The 25767-nt window shown below is 45.0% G+C and overlaps 1 protein-coding gene across 4 annotated transcripts in view; it reads right to left on the bottom strand.

Annotated features, from left to right (window-relative positions):
* NHSL2 (NHS like 2) overlaps nt 1-25767 on the bottom strand; it is a 70988-nt gene that overhangs the window by 31681 nt on the left and 13540 nt on the right. Inside the window, exons 1-2 of one of the 4 annotated variants that reach the window (XM_030933932.1) lie at nt 17509-17593; nt 15915-16007 (exon numbers count right to left, since the gene is read on the bottom strand). The exons of 1 other annotated variant lie outside the window; for it this stretch is intronic. Coding sequence is in view for 2 of the 3 variants with exons in the window: in XM_030933930.1 (XP_030789790.1) it covers nt 10995-11061 (67 nt within the window). In the remaining variant the exon portion in view is untranslated. Of the gene's footprint in view, nt 1-10994; nt 11218-15914; nt 16008-17508; nt 17616-25767 lie in introns of those variants that run through there. 2 more of the 4 variants (XM_030933931.1, XM_030933930.1) reach the window with 2 other exon arrangements.

Raw genomic sequence — 25767 nt, 5'->3', positions numbered from 1 at the left:
CATTAGTAGTGCAAGTAACAAAAGAGAAAAACAGAAATTTGACTTCATCAAAATTAAAAACCTTTGTGTCACAAATAATGCCTTCAAGAAAGTGTAAAGAAACCAGGCACGGTGGCTGATGCCTGTAATCCTAACACTTTGGGAGGCTGATGTGGGAGGATCACTCGAGGCCAGGAATCTGAAACCAGCCTGATCAACATAGCAAGACCCTATCTCTACAAGAGGAAGACAAAATTAGCTGGGCATGGTGATGTGAACCTGTAGTACCAGCTACTTGGGAGGCTGAGGCAGAGAATTGCTTGAGCCCAGGAGTTCGAGGCTACGGTGAGCCATGATGGTCCCACTACACTCCAGCCTGGGTGACAGAGACTCTATCTCAAGAAAAAAGTGAAAAGGCAGCCTACAAAATAAGAGAAAATATTTGCACATCATATGTTTGATAAGAGACTTATGTCCGAACATATAAAAATATCTTACAACAATCTACTCATCAGACAAAGGGCTAATATCCAGAACCTACAAAGAACTCAAACAAATTTACAAGAAAAAAACAAACAACCCCATCAAAAAGTGGGCAAAGGATATGAACAGATATTTCTCAAAAGAAGACATTCATACAGCCAACAGACACATGAAAAAATGCTCATCATCACTGGCCATCAGAGAAATGCAAATCAAAACCACAATGAGATACCATCTCACACCAGTTAGAATGGCCATCATTAAAAAGTCAGGAAACAACAGGTGCTGGAGAGGATGTGGAGAAATAGGAACACTTTTACACTGTTGGTGGGATTGTAAACTAGTTCAACCATTATGGAAAACAGTATGGCGATTCCTCAAGGATCTAGAACTAGAAGTACCATATGACCCAGCCATCCCATTACTGGGGATATACCCAAAGGATTATAAATCATGCTGCTGTAAAGACACACGCACACGTATGTTTACTGCAGCACTATTCACAATAGCAACGACTTGGAATCAACCCAAATGTCCATCAGTGACAGACTGGATTAAGAAAATGTGGCACATATACACCATGGAATACTATGCAGCCATAAAAAAGGATGAGTTTGCGTCCTTTGTAGGGACATGGATGCAGCTGGAAACCATCATTCTTAGCAAACTATCACAAGAACAGAAAACCAAACACCGCATGTTCTCACTCATAGGTGGGAACTGAACAATGAGATCACTTGGACTCGGGAAGGGGAACATCACGCACTGGGGCCTATCATGGGGAGGGGGAGGGGGGAGGAGGGAGGGATTGCATTGGGGAGTTATACAAGATATAAATGATGAATTGATGGGTGCTGACGAGTTGATGGGTGCAGCACACCAACATGGCACAAGTATACATATGTAACAAACCTGCACGTTATGCACATGTACCCTAGAACTTAAAGTATAATAAAAAAAAAAAAAAAAAAAAGAAAATGTGGCACATATACACCATGGAATACTATGCAGCCATAAAAAAGGATGAGTTTGTGTCCTTTGTAGGGACATGGATGCAGCTGGAAACCATCATTCTCAGCAAACTATCGCAAGAACAGAAAACCGAACACCGTATGCTCTCACTCATAGGTGGGAACTAAACAATGAGATCACTTGGACTCGGGAAGGGGAACATCACACACCGGGGCCTATCACGGATAAGGGGAAGGGGGGAGGGATTGCATTGGGAGTTATACCTGATGTAAATGACGAGTTGATGGGTGCTGACGAGTTGATGGGTGCAGCACACCAACAAGGCACAAGTATACATATGTAACAAACCTGCACGTTACGCACATGTACCCTAGAACTTAAAGTATAATAAAAAAAAAGAAAGACAAATAATCCAAATCAAAATGGGCAAAGGATCTGAACAGACATTTCTCAAAAGATAGCACTATATAATCTTTTTATTATATAGTAATGGCCAACAAACACATGAAATGATGCTCGACATCATTAGTTATTAGTTATTAGGGAAATGCTGATAAAAACCACAATGAGATCCCATTTCACACCCACTAGGATGGCTATAATAAAAAAGTCAAACAAATGTTGGTGCGGATGTGGAGGAAGTGGTACCCTTGTGTTAATACATTGCTGGTGGGAATGTAATGTGATGGAAAACAGTCTGGCAGTTCCTCAAAATGTTAAACACAGAGTTACCATTTGGCCCAGCACTTCCACTCCTAGGTATGTACCCGAGAAAATTGGAAACCTATGTCCACACAAAAACTTGAACATGAATGTTCATAGCTGCATTATTCACCATATCCAACAAGTGGAAGCAATCAAAATGTCCATCAACTGGTGAATGGAAACTCAAATAAATAAATAAATAAAAATGTGGTCTATCCATACAATGGAATTATCCAGTCACAGAAAGGAATGAAGTACTGATGCATGCTATAACATGGATGGACCTTGAAACATCATGTTATGTGAAAGAAGCCAGTCACAAAAGGCCACATAGTCAGTAATTTGATCCTGTGGCATGTCCAGAATAGGCAGATCCATTAAGACACAAAGTCGATTAGTGGTTGCCTAGGGCTGGGGAGGGGATTGAGGGGAAATGGGGAGTGACTGATAATGGGTAGAGTTTCTCTCTGGGATGAAAAAACGTTCTAAAATGGATTGTGGTGATGGTTGTGCAACTCTGAATATATTAAAACCCAGTGAATTGTATGCTTCAAATGGGTGAATTGTGTGGTTTGCATATGTTTTTGTCTTAATAAAGTTGTTATCAGAAAAGAACCTTGGTAAGTCAGAAACATACCACAGTATCACACTCAAGCATCAAAAGGATGGCCACAAAATGTGATCAAGGCAGCTGTGATAAACTGCAGAAATTCTAGTGCATCATACTAGATCCTATAGTGACTATGTATCAACAGATATGCTACCATTTAAAAGTAAACTGGTTACTGGGATGCAAAGATATATACTATAGAGACAAGCCCCATACTCAGACCTCAGTAAACTCTTACTAGAGTGTCTTTGTTCTAGTTTAAAGGGGAAAATGGGGCTGAGAGTAGCATGCATGGTTGGAGTTTCAAGCTCACCACATGCCCACCCCAATCATTTGACCTGAATCTTAATCTTGAAATCAGCTTTCCTGGCCCTATGCCAGGATTTCACAGCCCAATCTGTAGGACCCTGGTACCTATAGATATGTAGGTGGCAAAATGGAGATAAAAACTCACTGACTAGTTGTACTTATCCTTTACAGATGGAGATTTAGTTGGCGCTCTCAAAAAATGGTCAGACTTTCCCACAACAGCTAGCCAAGTCTCTCAGCTTCCAAGACCACCCTCGTTCTCAGCTGGACTCTTCCTCCCTCCCTGAGGATGAATCCATTGCCCAGACCCCGTGAGCACCCCCTAGCTGTCCTCACTGGGGCCAGCCATCCTTGCTACTGTTATTAAGCATCCTCAGGTGGACCACACTCTTGCTCACGTCTCCTCCCTTCTAACCTTGAGGAATCTTGAGCTTCATTTTGCTCCAGTGTAACCTGATGAGCCCAGAACCACGCCCCTGCCCCTGAGTGGAGTGGGGACCCACGGACGCAGTCTTTTATCATGAGTCCTCTGTAGTAGTCTCTACTTCAACTCTGTCCATTGCTTACCTTGTGATTCAATATGTTATTCTTGTCCATCTGAATTTATTTAATATTTGGACCTCAAAGATCTATTATGTTTAACCACATTTCAAAAGCTTGTGATTAGAGAAAGAAACCATCCATAATTTCACCTTGTCCATGTGCATAAGTATTTTTACATAAGTACAATTGCAGTAAAGATACAATTTTGTGCCATTTTTTTTTTTTACTTATTAAATCACAGGAAACTTTATGATCCAGTTAGAATTACTGTCATACTGAGGGAGCAGACAGAAGTCCCAGGCTCCATTATTTCCAACGATAACAGTTGTTAACATTTATATATATATAGCCCTTACTACAGGCATTGCTCTAGGCACTTGACAAATTTAATCTTCATGACAGCCCTATGAAGCAGGTACTATTATTTTCCTCATTTCACAGATGAAGAAATTGAGACACTGAGAGGTTAGATGGCTTGTCTGAGATCACAGCTACTATAACCCAGGCTGCCTGGTACTAGAGTTTGCACTCATAACTCCTTTAGGGGGTCTTGAGCTTGAGTGCGTGCATCAGAATTCTTTGGAGAGCCTGATAAAACAGGAATTGCTGCATCCCACTCCTAGACATTCAAATTGAGGAGGTCTGGGGAGGGCCCAGGAATTTGCATTTCTAACAAGTTCCCAAGGGATGCTGCTGGTGCAAAGATCACATTTTGAGAATCACTGCCCTACACTACACTAGTGGTTCACATGTTAGAGATACCTGGAACCCAACACCAGCCCTTACAGTGGCCAGGAAGGGAGCATTCCTTGTCATCTGCCTTCTTATTTCCTTCTGTCACCCTTCCCCCAACAATCAGGACGTCCACTGAGCAGTTGCATATCACAAGGGGGTTGTCTTATCCATGCCAGCCCCAGACTCAATTAGCTAAATGCAATCCTATCCATTAAAAGGCCTGATAAATCAGTCCCTGGCTGTCAGGCTGCCCCGGCCACTGCTGAATTAATGCCTGTGCTGTCACTTGCCTGGCGCCTGTAGCCAATTGATCTCATAGGTTAATAAGATTAACTCAGGATTAACTCAGTCAGTCTGCCTGCAGCCTCTCATGCCCTCTGCCCCCCCAAACTTGGGGAGGTTCAGGATTGTCCTTGGTGGGAGGAAGCTCTGCCTTCCTCCAAACACAGCAGCTTTTCAGGATCGTAAGGGGCCCTTTAGGTTGCATCAACTGAGTCAAATTTGACTTTGTAATCTGCAGGATTGGGACTAGCTCATCTGAAAATTGATTGCTGGACATGGAGAACAAACTGGTTCAGTGTTAACGAGGAGGAACGGATTTATCCATCTGACCACAACCCAAATTGCTTGAAAGTTTGGGCAGCTGTGTTAACAGGGAAAGAAGTTGGGGCATGGAGTTGGACAGACCTGGCTTTGAGACTCTGCCTCATCACAACCTCGCTGTGTGTTCCCTCTGAACTTAGCTTTCTATATCGACAAAATGAGGCCAATAATACTTCCACCCTGTCTGCATTCCAGAGCAATTAAAGAATCATAAATTGGCCTATCGCTTCTTCAAAAGTCACTGCCTGAGAAGACAAATCAGGAATGGAGATCAGAGCTCAGAATGGAAGATGAAGCCAGGTTTCTGAGTTCAAAGATGAGTTCTTCCTCTTCCCAAATTCCCGTCGTATCTGCCTATTGACTTGCCTTTATGGAGGTCACCTCTGCCAAACAGTCCTCTTATAGTGGACACTGTGATGTGCTGCCAAGGTTCCACCTCAGGCATAAATGACTTATTCTCTTAAATGTTGGCCGAGCTGCCAGAAGGCATTTTGTTGTTAGCCCTCTTTGGGGATTACCTTGTCCAATGTCACATCTTGCCAAGGTGGCTCCCTCACCTCAACTTAGGGCAGCTCTGTGGGGCTTTCTCAGATCCAGAGCTTCCCCTTTGGATTGACTGTGGCCTTTGTTGCAGTTTACGTTACCCCCTCTGCATAATCCTGCCTCCTCACCCACTTTCTACAGTTGTGGATCCCAAGAGCCTCCCTAACAAACTTCCTGCACACTAATCTCTGCCTCAAGGTCGGCTTCCTGGGGCTTCCAACCTCCTCTGGCAGGAAGGGCCCTTTGCAGTTTGAGAGGCGCATTGACACATGCTGTCCCGTGGGCTGGGGCATGGCTCAGAAGCCTGCTCCAGAGAGGAGGCTGCTGCTACCTTTCCCGCTCCCTTTGCTTGCTAATGGCTTCTAGGCAATTCCCTCTTTTAAAAATTGTAATGCTTTTCTGTTATGCTTTTCTTTTTTGTTCTTATCACAAAAGCGAAACATGCTTATTATAGTTAAAAATCAGAACATACAAACAGAAAGAGGAAAAGAACATTCATAATCCTACACACCAGAGGCAACCACGGCTGATATCTTGGGTATATCTTTCCAGAAATTTTCCTATGCCAAACAAAAATGGTATCATACTGTAAACACTGTTTTGTGGTTTACTTCAACTCTCTCTCGTTACCACAATAACTATTTTCTGCCAGCCATGTTCAGCCTCCCTATGAGAATGGGAAAGTGAAGACTCAGAAGCCTGTAATCCCAGACACTTTGGAGGCTGAGGCAGGAGAATCGCTTGAACCCAGGAGGTGGAGGTTGCAGTAAGCCGAGATCCCGCCATTGCACTCCAGCCTGGGTGACAGAATGAGACTGCGCCTCAAAGGAAAAAAAAGGAATGAAGTTCTGATCCAAGCTACAACATGGATGAACCTTGTAAACATTACACTAAGTGAAAGAAACCAGTAACAAAAGGCCACACATTATATGACTCCATTTCTGTGATATATCCAGATTAGGCGAATCCATCGAAACAGAAAGTTGATTAGTGGTTACTAGTGGCTGGGGAGAGGTAGGGGTTGGCAAAAGTGGAAAGTGACTGCTAATGGGAAAGAGGTCTCCTTTTTGGCATAATAAAAATGTTCTGGAATTAAATGGTGACGGTTGTGCATATCTGGGAACATTCTAAGAGTCACTGAATTGTATGCTTTAAATGGGTGAATTGCATGATATGTGAGCTTTCTCAAGAAAGCTATTAGTAAAGAAAGAAGTAAGTCACATCCCGTTGCTCCCCAGCACATCTTCCCATAGATTCTCATCACACAGGACTAAAATGCAAAGTCCTTACCATGATCTATAAGGCTTAAATGATCTGGCCTCTGCCCCTCCCTGCTTGCTGGCTCTTTTCTTATCACAGGGGCCTTCTTGCTGCTCCTCAAACATGCCAGGTCCATTCCTACTTCAAGACCTTTGAACTGGCTGTTCCCTCTGCCTGGAACACTCTTTTCCCTGATTTTCATATGGCTTGCTTCCTTCCTTCATTTGGGTCTCTGCTCAAATATCACCTCTTCAGATAGACCTCTGATCTTGCTATGGTGTCCTGATCCTAGTCACCCTAGCCACATCACTCTGCTTGCTTTTCTTCATAGCACTTGCCACTACTTGAAGCTTTTCTTGGTAAGTGGTTTCATTGATGACTGTCTGTTTGCCCTATCCTGGACTGTAAGCTCCCTGAGGTCAAGGACCTTGTCTGTCTTGGTCACCAGCATATCCACAGTGCTTGGCACATGGCAAGTGGTCATTAAATGCATGTTGAATGAATAAATGAGTGAATCTCACTTCAGCCAACTGTCTTTGCAAGTATCCACTCCTGCTTCTGAGGAGGACTGAGTGTGAGTATGTCAAGGGGTTGTGTAGCCCCTCCCTGCTGCTAAAATGCTACTACGGAACTGCTGCTGCTGCTGCTGCTACGGCTGCAATTTTTAAATTTACCTTATACTTACTTACTGTGGGACTTTGGACAAGTCTCTTCATTGAGCTAAGACTCAGTCTGTATTTGCAAAACTGAGATAATAATAATGTCTCACAGGGTTGCTATGAGTGTGTCCAGTACTTCTTAGCTCAGTGCCTGGCTCACCGTAAAGACACAATAAAGAGTAACTATTGTGGTTATTTAAGCCTCCCACCTTTCCTTAATTCCAGGAATTTGGGACACTCTTTTTGCAGCAGAGTGGAGGACTACTTGTACACCCAGACAGGCTGGACCTGTGGTCTGGACATCCTCTGCCCAGTTAGCTATCTTTCCCACATAATCCTTTATGGCCTCAGCCTACACAACCGCAGCTCGGCCCCTGAGAGCAGCCCCCAGCCACCCTGCACAAGTCCACCCAGGTAAGGTGGCTGGATGCTCAACTGGCCTTCACCCTCCTTTTCCGGGCAGAGTTGGGGGCAGGGAGATGTACTCACAAACTGTTTTCCACTATTCTGAAAATTCTTGGTCCCAAAACATTGCACATAACCTCCCATGGCCAAGTTACTTTCCTAATTCCAGTTGCCATAACAACACGATTTAATGAAGGAGCAATTTTTTTTTTTCTTAAAATAATTCAACCCGTTTCCATATCAACAGGGGTTTATTTTGGTTCCACATGCAGCAAGGGCTTGGTAGCCAGCACCTGACAGCACCTTCTGCACTTTGGGAGGAACTCGGATTTCCAGGGGGCAATTTGAGATGTGGGACAGGGACTGTGGTGGCCATGTGTGCTGAGGAGGCCATGGCCTCAGTAAAGAGAGCAATCAACAGTGTGGGCACCTCAGAAATTCCTCCTTGGGTTTTTTTTTTTTTTTTTTTTTTTTGGTGGGAGGATGGAAGAAACAGGGAGGGGACAAGCCGTTCAGCATCCTGTCCAAAGTCTAGGGCCTACAGAAACCAACTCCCTGTTGCTGGGCCTCCCTCACAAGACCGTAGGCCAGGAGGAGAGTCCCGGGGCTGGGGTTGGGCCTCTTTGTTGGAAAGCTTGCTGGAGGGGGTCACGGCAGGGGACAGGGCTGCACAACATGCATAGTAAATGATTCTATCTGTGCCTAAGCTGGCTGTATGTGACTAGATTCCTTCATAAATTTACTCATTCAAGAAACATGACTGAGTACTTACTAGGTGGCTGGTACTGTGCAGGGGGCCTTGAGGACACAACGAGATACAGTCCCTGTCCTTAGGGAGCTCCCAGTCTGGTGATGAGGAGGTCATTCTCAGAGGCTGTCCTCTAGGCCAGTGCTTCTCAAACTTTGTGCATATGAATCACCAGATCCCCTGGGGATGTTGTTAAAACATGGGTTCTGGCGCAGTAGGTGGAGTGGGGGTGTGTGTGCTGAGATTCTATATTCTTAACACTCTCGTAGGTGCTGTTGCTGCTGCTGCTGCTGGTCTTCATACCTCACTTTAAGTAGCAAGAATCTAGGCAACTAAGAAGTTGGTGGAGGAAACACGGGACCAGAGGAAAGCACTTCACCCCTCTGTTCCCGGCATCCTTGCGGGGATGCTCCGTCCTGTGGGTTCTGGCTGCATCTCCTACTGGAATGGGGTGACTTTCTCATTGAGCAGAGAACTCTGCTTTGCTTTCTGAAGAACTTCTCTAATTCTGTGGAGTTTTTAATAAATAAGAATGAAAAGGTGGAACAACCAGGGTGTTTAACAACCCCAGCTGAGAGGCCACCAGAATTGCTTCAATTCCTTTCTGGGGAAGTCTAAGTCAGCCATGTAAAGCAGCACACGGAAGGACAGAGCCCCGGCCTTTCTCAACGAAGACCCTGCCTCGGCCGGGTGAGGTGGCTCACGCCTGTAATCCCAGCACTTTGGGAAGCTGAGGTGGGCGGATTACAAGGTCAGGAGTTCAAGACTAGCCTGGTCAACATAGTGAAACCCCGTCTCTACTAAAAATACAAAAATTAGCTGGGCATGGTGGTGCATGCCTGCAATCCCAGCTACTTGGGAGTCTGAGGCAGGAGAATGGCTTGAACCTGGGAGGTGGAGGTTGCAGTGAGCCGAGATTGTGCCATTGCACTCCATCCCGGGCGACAGTGTGAGACTCCGTCTCCAAAAAAAAAAAAAAAAAAAAAAACACACACACACACACAAAAACCTGCCTGAATGAGCACTTAGGAGCAATGTGTTTAGGAGGGCCAGCATAAGTCAGGAGTCAAGTTCCAGTTCCAGCTCTGTTTCTTCCTAAGCCCTGTGACCTTGGGCAAGTCAAGTCACCTCCCAGTGCCTCATCTATAAAATGGGAATAACAATCACACTAATTCACAGGGTTGTTTTGAAGATTAAACGAATTAATGTTTGTAAAGTGCCTGACACACAGCAGGTACCAAAATAGCTCATTCATTCAACAAATACTTAGAGAGCCCTTTCTGTGTACTGGGCCCATAAGCTTGGGGAATACAACAGTGAACAGGATGGACACAGTCCATGCCCTCACAGAGTTCACACTAAAGCAGAGGAGATCTGAATGATGAGAAGGAACCAGCCGCACAAAGAGAAAAAAAGCACACTTGGCAGGGGAAACAGCAAATGCAAAGGCCCTGGGGTGGAAAAGGATGACTGAAAGGAGCCAGTGTATGTGCAATGTGTGAGGAGAGCATGGCAAGAAAAGATGTCCCAGAGGTGGGTAGGGGCCATATTACTTCAGAGTCTTATGGGCTGTGGTTAGGAATTTGGATTTGATGCTCAACATAACTGAAAGCTGTTGGAGGGTCTGTGGTCTGGGGCGGGGAAGGGACCTGTGTAGTGTGACCTGACTGCTCTCCTTCACTGCCCACAGTGCTGGCAACCTGGGCTCAGCATTTCCTTCTTCCCTGCCTGACCTACATCTCAAATTTCTGGAACTAGAAAGCCCATACAAGGCCTCGGGATTTCACGTCTAGATGCTCACTGAAGAAATGTGTGGGATGCACACACTACTAGCCTGCTGCAGTCTGCTCAGGCTGGTCTGTGTGCAGAAGGTCTCTGTGCTCAGTGACCACTCTTCTGGCCCCGCCCCCAGGCAGCAGAGCAAAGGCTCTGGAGCAGATGATGTGGGTTCAAATCCTGGCTCTGTCACTTATTAGCTGTGTGACCCTGGGAGATTCACGTTGCCTCTATGGGCCTCTGTTTCCTCATCTGTAAAATGATGTAAGAATAGTAACTGCTTCCTAGGGAAGTTGTGATGACTCAATGAGTGAATGTGAAGGCAACGCTTCAGCCTGGCACCTAGGAAGTGCTGCACGAAGCCTGTGGACAGGCAGTAGGTTGGTGCCTTTGACTTTGAGACTGGGGTGAGTTAATGTATGGGCAAGTACTGCAAATGCCCCAGAACCCTTAACAAAGGGCAGCTACTGCCATGGCCAGGATAGCACTGCACACCAGTGTGCCACTGGGTCCCAGTTTTTACTTTCCACCTTGAGGAATCGCCAAGACCTGTCAATCTGACCTCCTAAATCCCTCTCAAATCTGTTCCTTCTCCCACTCGCTGGCACCTCCCCAAATCAAAGCCCTGTTACTTCTCACCTAAACAATTACAAGAACCTCCTACCTGCTGCTCTTCCTCCCTCGGATCTTGCTCTCTTACGATCCAGCCTCCACAGGGCCATGAGAGTCATCTTCTAGGCACACACAAGTCAGATCAGCTCTTCCCTCTGCCTCAAAACCACCAGAATAAAATGCCAGTTCCTCAGCCTGGCCGACAAGGTCTCCCCAGTCTGGCCCCTGCCTCTTCTCTGCTTCACATGCGCCACTTCCTTTAGGAGCACCATTCACCAGTTGAATTGTTCCTTTGCTCTAGAATGCCATTCTCTCACCCCTGCCCTCTTTTCCACCTAGTAGAAGTCTACCCTTGCTCCTAGAGTCTCTATGACATTGTCCCAACTTCGCTTTTCCTCATGGGTTGTTCTTTCCTCCAACCCCCCCACCCCGGACTCTGTCTTCTGTCTGTTGGTGCACATGGGTTCTCCTCCCCACTAGATGGTGAGCCCTGAGGGCAGAGGAGATAGCCCTGTGAGCAGAGCAATGACATCATCTGCCATTGTGTAACCTCAGCACCCAGCTTAGCCAAATCAAGGGCTCATGAGCACAAACACTGGCAGGGCCCAGACAGGTAACACCAAACACTGGCAGGGCCCAAGCAGGTTGAATGGGGTTGGCTGTGAACTGAGGAACTCCCTGCCCACCCACAAGGGGGCAGAACCCCTTAGTGTTAGCTAATTCATCCATTGGGACCAGATCTTAAGATTTTTTAAAAAGGTGCATTGGGAACTAACTTACATTATTTGTTTATTGTATATTTATTTATTTATTTATTTCATTTTTTTGTATTTTTAGTAGAGATGGGGTTTCACCGTGTTAGCCAGGAAGGTCTCGATCTCCTGACCTTGTGATCCACCCACCTTGGCCTCCCAAAGTGCTAGGATTACAGGCGTGAGCCACCATGCCTGGCCTTTTTTATATTTTATTTTATTTTTTATTATTATACTCTAAGTTTTAGGGTACATGTGCACAACGTGCAGGTTTGTTACATAGGTATACATGTGCCTTGTTGGCTTGCTGCACCCGTCAACTAGTCATTTACATTAGGTATTTCTCCTAATGCTATCCCTCCCCCAGCCCCCACCCCCTGACAGGCCCCAGTGTGTGATGTTCCCCACCCCGTGTCCATGTGTTCTCGTTGTTCAACTCCCACCTATGTGTAAGAACATGCAGTGTTTGGTTTTCTGTCCTTGTGATAGTTTGCTTAGAATGACGGTTTCCAGCTTCATCCATGTCCCTGCAAAGGACATGAACTCATCCTTTTTTATGGCTGCATAGTATTCCATGGTGTATATGTGCCACATTTTCTTAATCCAGTCTATCATTGATGGACATTTGGGGTGGTTCCAAGTCTTTGTTATTGTGAATAGTGCCACAATAAACATACGTGTGTGTGTGTCTTTATAGGAGCATGATTTATAAACCTCTGGGTATATACCCAGTAATGGGGTTGCTGGGTCAAATGGTATTTCTAGTTCTAGATCCTTGAGGAATCGTCACACTGTCTTCCATAATGGTTGAACTAGTTTACATTCCCGCCAACAGAGTAAAAGCATTCCTGTTTCTCCACATCCTCTCCAGCATCTGTTGTTTCCTGGCTTTTTAATGATCGCCATTCTAACTGGTGTGAGATGGTATTTGTTTATTTTTAAGCTCCACCTCTGAGTGTGGAAAACTCATTTTTTAAACCATGCAGAACAAAAAAACCTGAACTTCAGGCCACACTTGGTCTTTCAGCCTATCATTTTGCAAACTCAGAACCTTTTGTGTGTGTGTGTGTGTGTGTGTGTGTGTGTGTGTGTGTGTGTGTGTGTAATGAGGGAATGAATGAATGAGTTTTTCTGGATTCAAGTTTCCTGCAGCTACTTTAAATTTCAAAGGTTTGGGGGAATTTATACGTAGTCAGTTCAGTTGCTATCTGGTTTGATTTTTTGGCGTAAGGACATGAACGTCAAAATCGAAAGTCAAGTTTTTACATTTCTCTCTTTAAAAATGAAGCCCAACCTTCTTTTACTTGGTGGCTATAATAGTATTGCATTACCTGGGTAGTTAAACTCACAGGCCTTGTGAGCAGACCTGTAACCTCAATTGTGGTGACATCCCTCTTTGAGATGTGGGTCACTCCAGAAGGAAGGGAGGGATGTGAAAGCCAAAGAGACTGTTTCCATGGTGGCTGATTTGCTTAGTTTGGTAACCTCTTATAAACAAACTGTGCAGAGGATGGCAACAGCACAGTTCCCTCCAACTTCTGCCTACCTCATCCCACTTATCTTAGCCCCAAATAAAAGAGGTTGGGGGAAAGACTGAGGATTCTGAATTACAGGTATCAAGGACTCAAATTCCTTTTAGGTCCTGACTCCCTGTCCTTGGGACTCCTATAACTGGCCTTGGGCTGCAGGGGGGACTTGCCCAGAGGCCTGCTGGGTGGGAGGGAGCCAGTTGCATTTTCTGAGTGACTGGAACACCAGACCTTGAGCTGCTTGATCCCCCATTCAGGACCAAGGCACTCAGTCCCCCAGCTACCAGAGGTGTTGGTTGATGGCTCACAGTTGAGTCTCTTCTCCAAGGTAACAACCCCTTTCTTAGGGGGCAGCCTGCATCCAAGGTCTGGTCAATAGATGGGGTGGGGTGGGAGGTGGGGGAAGAAAGGCACAGTGGCCTGGCCTCAGTTGGGGCCATCTGAAGAGCATCTCAGCTCCAGAGCTTCCCATGTTATCAACTGAGGTCTCCAGTGTGACTACATTGCATGTTAACTCCTGTCTCTGACCAATCCTGCTCCCTCACAGGTGCTGTTCTAGAAGGCAGTTCCCAACAACCCTCTTGCAGGCAAATCAATATCTCCAAATCTATTTCTTGGAGATGACAGCCTATGACAATCCCCTGCCTTGGCCTCTTTTCTCTCCCTTCCTTTTCTCCCTTCTTGAGCACAATCACTTCAAATGCCCCCATGATCATCTCAGAGGATGATCCTCAACTCTTTCCCGTTGCCATGGCCACTCTCCCAGTCTGCCCGCTTGCATTTCTCAGAGCCTGGTGGACATCTTCACCTGGATACCCACTTTTCTAAGTCTCCAATTTAATATACTTAAAATAGAACCCTCTCATGCTACCCTAATCCACTCTTCCTCCTGACTTCTGTATTTCTGTTAATGAATCCCAGGCCAGAGACCTCAGCGTCAGCTCAGGCAACCTCCTGCTCAGAAACCTTTGCATCTCCTCAATGTGAGCAGAACACACACCCATGCTCCTTCTCTTCATACTCAAAGCCTTCCTTGTTGACTCCAATGAGGCTGCTTTCCTGACAACCCTCTAATCCAGGATTTCTTAACAGTTTAATGGCTTGGACTCCATCAGGAGCCTAATGAAACTTATGGGCCTCTACTTGGAATGTTTTTACAAGCACAAAATAAAATACATAGGATTACAAAGAAAGCCAATTGCATTTAAAGTTATCTGTAAATGTCTTAAAATTTGCAACATATTAATATGCATTTCATTATTAACACATTAAGCAACATGAGCTAGTGGCGGGTCCAGTGACTGCCATGATTTTGAAGTAGTCATGAGTGGGACAGTAATTTAAGGCACCTGCAGCAGCAGTAATGAGATATAAAAACATCTGTGGTTCCTATTAGAGACAAAGTCACAGGCTGATGTCACTGTGATGTGTGGCCTGTGTTCGTAATGGAAGGAAAGCTAACTTTCAATTACAGGTTAATGAAGACAAAGTTATAAATTTTTTCTCATTCAAGTACATGAACTCCTGGTCAAGCACTTCTGTGCTATGGGGAGTCCATACTCTAGCTCAAATTGGATAGTCACACTTCCCTGAACAAATGTCATGCATCCTACATCCATCTTGGCTGATGCTGGAAACTGGTACTTGGGCACTGGGTCAAGTTGACCTCACTCTCCACATGGACCTTCTGCCACAGGCTGGCCAGGGCTTGGGACTAAAAGCTGTGCAGAGCACTGCCTGCCCATGGGCAACCCTGGGAGGGTATCTTCTCTGGCTTTTCTCCTCTCAGTTCCCAGGCGCTGTCTGAGTGAATTTACATGTTTCCGATGGCCCAACCAAGATTACCCAGGCACTTGGCTCATGGGGTAGTGCACAGCCATCAAGCCAGTCGTAGAGCATCTAGTTGAGGATGCCTTCTCCAAGGTGCCATTTGGAGCTGTGAAGAGGCCATTACTCTGCTTGGGCCCTTCTCCTGAACCATAGACCTGGGACTCATCCAGCTCTATCCTTGCTACCAGATTCGAAATGTTCTGCAATGCATGGGACTGTCCTGTACAATGAAGAATTGTCTTACCCACAAGGGCCACGATGCCCTCAGTGAAAAACACTGCTTAGGAAGTTTATAGCTGTTTGCTTAGTGCTTCAGTAGTCCTTGGCCTGGGGTGCCAGCAACGAAGGCAGAGCGAATCTGTGGGCATTTCTCTGGACTCTTCCCAGTCCCCTCTGGCCTGAAATCCCAGTGACCTTTACATCTAGGATTGGGATTGAGGGAGCAATGTATAATATGGTGAGAACCTTCCCCCCACTCCCTCCACTGTGGTCACTGCAACTATCAGTTCCAAATCCAAGCTTTCCCAGGCATGGGACTTTGCTAGGTCAAGAGGAGCTACCTGGGCTTGACAGCTGCCACTAGGGAGGGAAAAGTTGGCAAGAAGCTGTTTTTAGTTTCCTCCAGATGTCTGCTGGCCTCGGACCCTTTGGCTCTGTCCCCCGGGAAGGACTGTCTGTCCTAGGCAGCCTCTGTTGTGCTACTGGAGCTAGGGAGTGGGTACTCCCATCTGGGGCAAGAGAATGTGCCAACTCCTACTGTGCTTTTGCGGGGTGAATCATTTCCAGGTAGGAGCTGTCACGAGTCACCCTGGTCTTCACCTCCATTGCTTTCCATGAACCAGTCTAGTTTCCTAAAAATACCTGTCCCTATTTCCCAGGCCAAAATGCTCCAAGAAATTCCTGCAGCCCATGGTTGTCAGAGAAGTGGCTTCTTCTGTTAGTTTGACCTGTATTCTGATGAAAGGGATTAGTCACTAATATTGCAAAAAACAATATGTGACTTTTAAAATTATATCTGTTAAGAATAATGAATACTTGTATAGGGCTACTTATTATACTTTATATTTTATAAAGCACTTTATATATTAGGTTGAACCATACCAAATTGCTGGCATTTAAATGCTTTGGACAGTTTCATAGGTTTCAACCTAATACATTTTCTCATTTATTCCTCACCATAATGCTGGGTAGGTATTTTTAGCCCCATTTTACAGAGTGGAGTACTAAATCTTAGAGCGATGAAATGACTTTTGACTAAGATTATATATATATAGGAATTAGCAGGGTTGAGACTTGAACTAAGTCTGTCTGATGCCAACTCTCATGCTCCTGGTCCTTGAGGTAGGATGATTCAGCCTGGAAGACCACCGCAAGGCTTCGAGACTCCTAGACTATCCTCAGGAATCCCCTGGCTGGTTTCACTTGTCACCTTTTCTTAGTGGGAGAGATCAGCAGGTGCATAGATGCCTGCAAGTAGAAGGCTCTAAAGTGATGAGGTGACAAGTTCTAGTTTTAAGGCTTTGGGAGCCCTGAGGAGGTACAACAAAGATAATACCTGAAGCATGTTAATTCATCCATGCATTTATCCATCCAAGAGAATGCTTCTGGGTAGCTCCCATGTATGTGCCAGGCTCTGCACTAGGTGCTAAGTTAGTGCAGAGCCTAGGCTGCCAACATTCAGGGAAGAGGCTTAATCAGCAGGGCTTCTACCCTTTGGCCAGCCTAAGGAGGGGGCTGAAGCAGTGGAGGCTGGGGTGAGATCACCATGTGCACAGGACTTAGATTTCCTGTGACACTGCTCTGTCTTCCTAGTCCAGGCATGATTTGGGAGGTCACAGCTTGTGTGACCAAGCAGAAAGAAGCTGGGCTGTTGCCTGGTGCTTCAGGAGTCTGATACCACCGAGAGTTTCGAGGCTGCAGGGCTGGAGGAGGCAGCAGTAGGAAGGGAAAAGGAATGCTGCTGTTCCACTCCTCTGCAATGCAATGGGGAAGCTGGCGGGTGGGGCCGATTAAAAAGAGCTCCCTCCCAGGCAGCCACAGGAGGAAATTCCTTTCTCCTACAGCCTAGCTGCTCTGAACCCTTGGCTCCACCATGGGGTTGGGTCTTGTAGCTGGACAGCTTGGGGAGAAAAGGCTGGGGGAGGGCTGGTTTAGAACTTAGGCAGTGGGCATGAGACCACCACCTTTGTCCAGGGACAGCATGTTGTCCTGTGGGAGATAATCACACTTCTCAGCTTCTTGTCAACCCAGGGGCCAAGCCCCCAAGCCTGCTGTGGAGTCCAAATGCTTCTCAAACCTGGCCTGACTCAGGCCAGGGCAAAACTGGCTGCTCCACCTGTCCCCAGTGCTCTCCAGCCACCTGCCTCCTCCCACTCTGCCGACACCCATCCAGGCACCAAACCCCGAGCTCAAACCCTGATGTCTCCTCGCAGGATGCAATTAAGCCCATGCTTACCATTCCAGGCTTTAAGCTGTGCCGCCATGACTGTCACCACTGCCGCCCAGGAGCACAGTGGCTCTGGGGCCACACAGTTAAGAACTCACAGTTGAGTAAGCCACAATGTGGGTTCTTCACACCACACACTCCCCAGCCATAGTGGTAGGGATTTCCTCAGAGCCCCATTGCCACACACTCTGCTTTTGAAAAAAAAGGAAACAGGCATTGGGTTTTGAGTGTGATGAGAAGCTGTGAACAGAGGCGCCTCTGAAAGCAAAGAAAGGGGAACCTGTGACAGACCTCAGATAATCACCTCCTGAGCACCCAGGCTCTTTCTATATCTCTGTGGCCATGCTACAGCTCATGGAAAGGCCAGGGCCATTTGTACAGCAATGTGCCACATAACAGCATGTAAGTTAATGCAGCAGTTCCCAACCTTTTTGGCACTAGGGACTGGTTTTGTGGAAGACATTTTTTTCCACGGACTTGGGTGGGGGCATGGATTCAGGATGAAACTGCTCCACCTCAGATCATCAGGGATTAGTTAGATTCTTATAAGGAGCACGCAACTGAGATCCCTCACATGCGCAGCTCACAGTAGGGTTCGTGCTCCTATGAGAATCTAATGCCACTGCTGATCTGACAGGAGGTGGAACTCAGGTGATAATGCTCGCTAGCCTGCCGCTCACCTCCTGCTGTGTGACCCAGTTCTTAACAGGTCATGGACTGGTATGGGTCCATGGCCCAGGGGTTGAGGACCCCTGGGTTAATGGACTGCATATATGACAACCGCATATATGACGGTGGCCCCATTAGATGATACCATAGTTTTGCTCTATCTTTTCTAGGTTTAAGTATGTTTAGATACACAAATAAGTACCATTGTGTTACAACTGCCTGTAGTATTCAGCACAGTCACATGCTGTACAGGTTTGTAGCCTTGGAGCCATAGGCTGTACCATATAGCCTAGGTGTGTAGCAGGCTACACTATCTAGGTTTGTGTAAGTACACTCTATGATGTTTGCACAATGAGGAAATCACCTAATGACACATTTCTCTCACAGTATATCCCCATTGTGAAGCGAGGCCTGACTGTACTTGGCTCGGCTGTTCTGGTCTGCACTCAACCAGAATACCTTGAGTTTATTGGAGTCCACAAACCAAGACCCTGAGAAGCTTCATGAGCTGCCTTGAGTGGCGAAGTTGAGGATTTTGTCCTCAATGTCTGACCTTCTAATCCATCCCTACCAACCACAGAGACACACAGCTCAGGTGACGTTTTGAACCTCTCTGCCTGCTCAACCTCCACCGTTCAATACAGTAGCCAGAAGCTACATGTGGCTCTTAAGCTCTTGCAATTGTCAGTCTGAACTGAAATGTGCTGGATGTGTAAAACATACACCGGATTTCAAAGATTGAATATGAAACAAAGAACATAAAGTATCCCATTAATAATTTTTAATATTGGTTACATTGTAAGACACTATTTTTGATATATTGGAGTAAATAAAATATATTATTAAAATTAATTTTGCCTTTTTCTTTTACTTTTTAAATGTGGCTACTAGAAATGGGGATACTGGTGGCTGGGCGCAGTGGCTTACGCCTGTAATCTCAGAACTTTGGGAGGCCCAGGCAGGCGGATCATGTGGTCAGGAGTTCGAGACCAGATTGACCAATATGGTGAAACCCCATCTCTACTAAAAATACAAAAAAAAAAAAAAAAAAATTAGTCAGGTGTGGTGGCGGGGGCCTGTAATCCCAGGTACTCAGGAGGCTGAGGCAGGAGAATTGCTTGAACCCAGGAGGCAGAGGTTGCAGAGAGCCGAGAACGCACCACTGCACTTCAGCCTAGGTGACAGAGCAAGACTGTGTCCAAAAAAAAAAAAAAAAAAGGCCGGTAGGGGGGGGATACTGGTGCCAGAATTGGCAAATAGATGAATGAAATAAAATAGTCCAAAACAAACTTACGTATATATGAGCATTTAGGGTATAATAAAGGTGGCATTTCAAATCAGCTGGGGAGGGGAATGTAGCTACTACGACAAAATTCAAAATTCTGTAAGTGGCTGGCATTTGTGGCCCACATTATATTTCTATAGGATAGTGTGGTGCTAGACTTTCTATTTTACCTAAATGTCCATTAACAAGGGATGGGTTCCACACATCATGGTGCATCCACACAAGGGGATGATATGCAGCCATTAAGAAGAATGAAGGAGATCTCTTTGAGTAGAAATGAGAAAACTGCAGAGTTATTGGTAAGTTGAAAAAAATGGGCAAGGAATGGGCCAGTATGTATTGTATCATCTCATTTGTGTATCAGAAGCACACAGATGCTTATACATGCACGGAACAAGTTTGCAAGGACACACAAATAACTGTTACTCTCGATGATTTTGACATGTATGTTTCACTTGAAACTCTTCAGTACTATTTGAAATTTTAACAGCAAGTGTGTCATTTCATAATAACAAACCATTAAATATATTTATTTTCATATATTTAAAAATAACATATCATAACAGCTTACATAAAACTATTAAAAATAAATAAAATAAAAATTTAAAAATCAAAGTTTCTATTATTCAATTCATAGCTTTACTACTATTCCTCCACTTGTAAACACCCCTCTCACCTTCCTCTTTCTTATTCCTCCCTTTCTGTCCTATTCTTTCCAAACCTTCTCTTTCCTCTCTCCTTCAAAACCCACAAGGGTCTATGAATGAGGAGCCATTCCACTTCTGTTGGCTTCCCTTGCTCAGCTGCTACCTCTGTCTTTCTGCCAAGGAAGAGCCTGAGGAAGGGCACCATGTTAGGTACTGCTCGATTCCAGACACAATAACCAAAGATGGCCGCATCAGCTCTATCAACTATGGAGAAAGAGATCTACCTAGTGAAATACATCTTACCATTTCTTCCTAGCAATTTTGCCACATTCATGTTAAGAGAGGGCTACACAGAAGAGAGGACAATAACTCAGTAAACTGTGTCTGTGTGTTTTTTTCTTTCCTGGTCCAAGGGTGGGTGGAGGCAGGGTAAATGCAGGAGGCATTGAAGAGAAGGTTTGGTCCATGTTTGGGAAACCAATTTAATTGCCACCTGCAGTTAAAAATCACTAAGAGGGTTTAAGTGTTTTGAAAAGAGAACTATAGTGGTTGCAGAAAGGAAAAAAGCTCTCCAGCTTCTGAGAAACAGGTATAACAAGAGATGTGTTTGCTCCAGGGCAGATGGGAACCTCAGTCCTTAGAGTTTAATTGAGAGAGGAAGAAAGACAAGAGGTCTCAGCAGACTGTCAAGCAGATAATAGCTTCTGAAGGGTGGGCCTGCAAGAACTGAGAAATGAAAGACCTGTTGATGTGTGTAGGGGACAAGTGGTGTGGGAAAATACCAAATTTTCTTTAACACTCCTTCTCAATGCAAATGGAATAAATTCTTTCGAATAAAGAAGGGTTTTGAATGTCTATTGGAACTTTTTTGTTTATCACAGAGAGACTTTCCCCTCCCCGCTCTTCCCCAAAAAGTTAAGGACCCAGCAGTGCAATAAGTAGCAACAACACCAGACGGGAAGTCAGGAGACAGCTGTGGTCTTGAATTTGCAGAATATGACAACAAATGGTATGTGTGAAATTCCCCTGGAAGCTGTAAAGCATAGTTAACTGCTAAGTGTGGTTAACTGTTATGAAACTTAAGTTTGTCTGTGGCCCTTCCCATCCCCTCCCCTTTTGGGCCCTCTTCTCTTCCAACCTGTTGGAACAAAAACTACTGGGCCTAAGGTTTGAAAGGAATCCAATTCAAAGAACATATATTGGTTCCAGAGAAGATCACCTAGACTGAAGAACGTTTTCAGCATCCTAAGTTAATGGTAACTCAGCTATTTTAAAAGTAATATCCCATTCAGAAATTGGAGGGCTAGGAAGAGATTTGTTAAATGATACAAAATTACAGCTGGGGAGGAGGAAAAAGTTCTAGTGTTCTATGCCATTGTAGGATGACTATAGTTAAAAATCATGTATCATTGCTAGGCATGGTGGCATGTGCCTGTAGTCCCAGCTACTTGGGAGGCTGAGGCAGGATGATTGCGTGAGCCCAGGAGTTTGAGTCCAGCTTGGGCAACACAGCAAGACCCAGTTTCTAAAAGAAAAAAAAAATTAAAAAACCCAAATGATAATATATAGTTTCAAATAGCTAGAAGAAGGATACTGAATGTTCCCAATAGAAAGAAATGATAAATGTTTGAGATAATGGGTATGCTAATTACCCTGATCTGATCACTATACATGATCTGTATCAAAACATTACTATGTACACCATGAATGTGTACAAAGAATTACATTTGTCATTTTTAAAACAACTTAAAAATTGGAAGCAATGTACCTTTAAGAGGAATTCTGCACTAAACATAAAGCTAGAATGCCATATATTATCCTACACGAAAGGAAATTTTTAAGTACTAAATGCTTTTTTCAAATTAAGTCTAGCAAGTTGATTTTTGGATTGAAGGACTGACATCATACTGCTCTACAGAGGCGAGATAAGGAGAAATGGACCCTCCATACATTATACCTCAGCAGCCTTGGGATTGGTTTTGTGGGCTCCAGTGGCCCAAGTCCTGGGGACACAGTTAGCTAAAGTATCTCCTTGCCTCTCTCTCATTCCCAAAAGTTAGTCTGTCACCAAGTTCTGTTGATTCTACTTCCCAAATCTATCCAGGATTTGGCCATTTCTTACCATCAGCACTGCCACCACCCTAGACCAAGCCACTATTTTTTTTTTTGGGAATCAAATTTTTTATTTTTGTAAAATAATTCTATTCTTCATCAGCAAACATATAAAGTTGTAATATGTGGTTCTTTTTTTATTATTATACTTTAAGTACTAGGGTACATGTGCATAATGTGCAGGTTTGTTACATATGTATACTTGTGCCCTGTTGGTGTGCTGCACCCATCAACTCGTCAGCACCCATCAACTCATCCTTCACATCAGGTATAACTCCCAATGCAATCCCTCCCCCCTACCCCCCTCCCCATAATAGGCCCCGGTGTGTGATGTTTCCCTTCCCGAGTCCAAGTGATCTCATTGTTCAGTTCCCACCTATAAGTGAGAACATGCGGTGTTTGATTTTCTGTTCTTGCGATAGTTTGCTGAGAATGATGGTTTCCAGCTGCATCCATGTCCCTACAAAGGACACAAACTCATCCTTTTTTATGGCTGCATAGCCAAGCCACTATTGCAGGCAGAAGTCTCCTAAGTGGCCTCCCAGCCCCCTCTCCTGCCCTCTGGCTCTAAGCAGCAGCCACAGTCAGCTTTTTAAAAGAGCAGCCCTACTGCATCTCCCTTCTGCTTGGACCTTGGATGAGGAGACCTTTGGCTAATATCTGTCTACCCCTCTGGGCTGAAAGCTCAGGGTGCCAGCAGGAACCCTGTCTGTTTTGATCACCACTGTAAGCTCAGACCTGGCCTCACACCTGGCATGTAGTAGATACCTATTTGTTGAATGAAGGAATGGATTTTAGCTGTGCACATTCATACAGTGCTTTAAAGGTAACAAAAACTTCATTTGATGCTCAGAATAACCCTGTCATAACCCTGTGTTATTGCTATCATTTTGCAGATGAGAAAATTGAGGCTCAGAGCATTGCCTAGGTTAGCAGAGTTAATTCAGGTCTATGGGGGTCAAAAGCCCATGCCTTTCTGGCTAAACCCCTCAGGGAGCTACAGGAGTGTGGAGGGGGCATGGAGTTCAGAGGCACTTTGATATTTCTTGACTGAATAAGGGGCCACTTTACTCAGACCTTCAGGGCCCTAGACGCAAGTCCTGTGGGGATTCCCTGCCAACCAGCAAGGGAGGACAATGGATTCTAAATCAGGCTTTCCTGGATGACTACTCTAACTACAGTGACCTTATTTTCTGAAACTCAAATCAGAATTCTTGGTCTGACAAGCAGAATAAAATACTTGAAACTGGGACTTTTCTGGAAAATCCAGGGCACGGAGTTGTACCTATACCACATGGCTGCTACATAGTAGGCACTTCTCGGCAAATTCTGACCCAGACACCTTGGTCTACCACATCTCAAGAAGATTTCTTTTAAAAAACAAAAGCTGCTTTCTGGGCCTCACCCCAAATTCTTTCCATCTACGTTTCTTGTTTGTTCATTAAATTACTTCCCTTACTTGCTCTTATCTTTCCTGTTTACAGCTTTCTTCTTGGTCTGCCTGAAAGACCTTCTAGGTCCTGCTTGCTGATGGATGCTATAAGTGATTGAGAGAAATCATAAGCAAAACTGCTTGGGGACCACAGCAACAGGGGTCATGGCAACAGGGGCCAAGCACTGAGAGACAGCCCTTCCTGGTTTCTGTTTTAGACCAAGTGGTGCTGATAAGGCCTGATGGTCCCATTGTGTCTGCTAATCAGGCAACACTGTTAGCAGAAGGCATTATGGCAAAAATTCTGGTTCCAGAAAGAGCTTTGCAATGCTGTTACTTTACTGCACCCTGCATTGCAACGGGGGCTCATGGTAAAGAGCATTGCCAAATCCAGGGCTGAATCTAAAATTTGCCCCAATTACTCCTCACATGTGGCTCAAGCATACTTAGAGCTCCATGATGGACAGGCAGGCAGGTCCCAGTGTTAGGGTGACAATTGCAAAAGTTTGGTTGTCATTCTCTTGGGCCTGGAAGTCGAGAATCATAAGGTTACTCAAGCAATACATCCTAAGGATTTATACTGACGTATGGGAGAGAAGGGGCTTTTGGTGAATTGGGGTGCAAAGTCTCTTCCCATGGAGGTTATCTATCTCTCTGATGTACTAGGTGCCCTTGAACAAAAGGGTGGGCTCTGGAGGGGCTATGAATCTGCCCTGCCTTTTTCTTGTCTTTGTTTTTTTTTAGATGACGAACTCTTTCAAGCATATGGGAAAATATTAGGAACAAATTCATTTCCCTTTATTTGCCCCATAACATTTTCCCTAAAGAAAGAAAATATTACAGCTTGAGTTGAAGGCCCCTGCATGTTTTGAAATGTGCTATGCATGTGCTCATAAACAACAAACTACACAGTATGGGTTGTATGTTCTTAAGCTACAGCTTATTGCATCAAATTGTACATATCATTCTTTGCCATCATGAACATTCACGGCATATATGCCATTGTTCACCTGTCTCAGAGTTTCTCTAGGGTAAAGACCTAGGAGTGCAATAACCGAGGTAAAGGGTGGTGTATAACTATTTATACACTGTTGGATGTAGTAACTGCACTTTCATAAAGCTATACTAGGGCTGGGCACAGTGGCTCACACTGGCAATCCCAGAATTTTGGGAGGCCAAGGCAGGCAGATCACCTGAGGTCAGGAGTTCGAGACCAGCCTGGCCAACATGGCTAGGTTAGATGGCCTGTTTCAGGTTGCAAGAACAACCTGAAAGAGACGGTGAAACCCTGTCTCTACTAAAAATACAAATATTAGCCAGGCGTGGTGGAGCACGCCTGTAATCCCAGCTACTCAGGTGGTTGAGGCAGGAGAATCACTTGAACCCAGGAGGTAGAGGCTACAGTGAGCTGACATCATGCCACTGCACTCCAGCCTGGGCAACAGAGTAAGACTAGGTCTCAAAAAATTAAATAAATAAATAAATAAATAAATAAATAAAGCTATACTAGAGGAATATTCACACACACGCACACATATAAGTCCAAGGATGTTCATTGCTCCATTGCCAGTAATAAGGTGAAAATGGAAGCATCCTCAACATCCATCAACGGAAGGTGAGGCAGACAACCTGTGGGCCACCCACCCTATAGAATACCCTGGACTTTGGAAGGAAGCAGGCCCTTTCTCACCCATCTCCTTGACTCCTGGATTGAAGAAATAATGTTGCTCACACCACAAGGCCAGGTATTCAGGAAATGAATGGTAACTGCTGGTGTACTGGATGGAAATACCCTGACTACTGCCACGTGGGGACCTGGCCAAGGTTCTACATCTGCAGAGAAACCATCTTTCCTGGCAACAAATTCCAATATATCTGGGGAAATAGTCCAGAGAATAGATTAGAACTCAGGTTGTAGACCCATCATAAGGAGACATACTTTATAAATATTTGAAAGCAATATTAGCAAATTGATGAGATGGCTTGCCTTGTCTCAAAGCTAATTGAACAAGAGAAATAAAAGTCTTTTTCTTTTAGTTGTGAACATCGAGAAGTAGACGTATTTGTGGTACCTGGCTGTGTGTTGACTTGAGAAGTCCAAACTTATCTCTAGAAACACAAGC

The sequence above is a fragment of the Rhinopithecus roxellana genome, chromosome 7, assembly GCF_007565055.1.
Source record: "Rhinopithecus roxellana isolate Shanxi Qingling chromosome 7, ASM756505v1, whole genome shotgun sequence".
Taxonomy (NCBI): Eukaryota; Metazoa; Chordata; class Mammalia; order Primates; family Cercopithecidae; genus Rhinopithecus; species Rhinopithecus roxellana.
The sequence above is the reverse complement of the archived record's forward strand: the minus strand, read 5'-3'. Positions and strand labels throughout refer to the sequence as shown.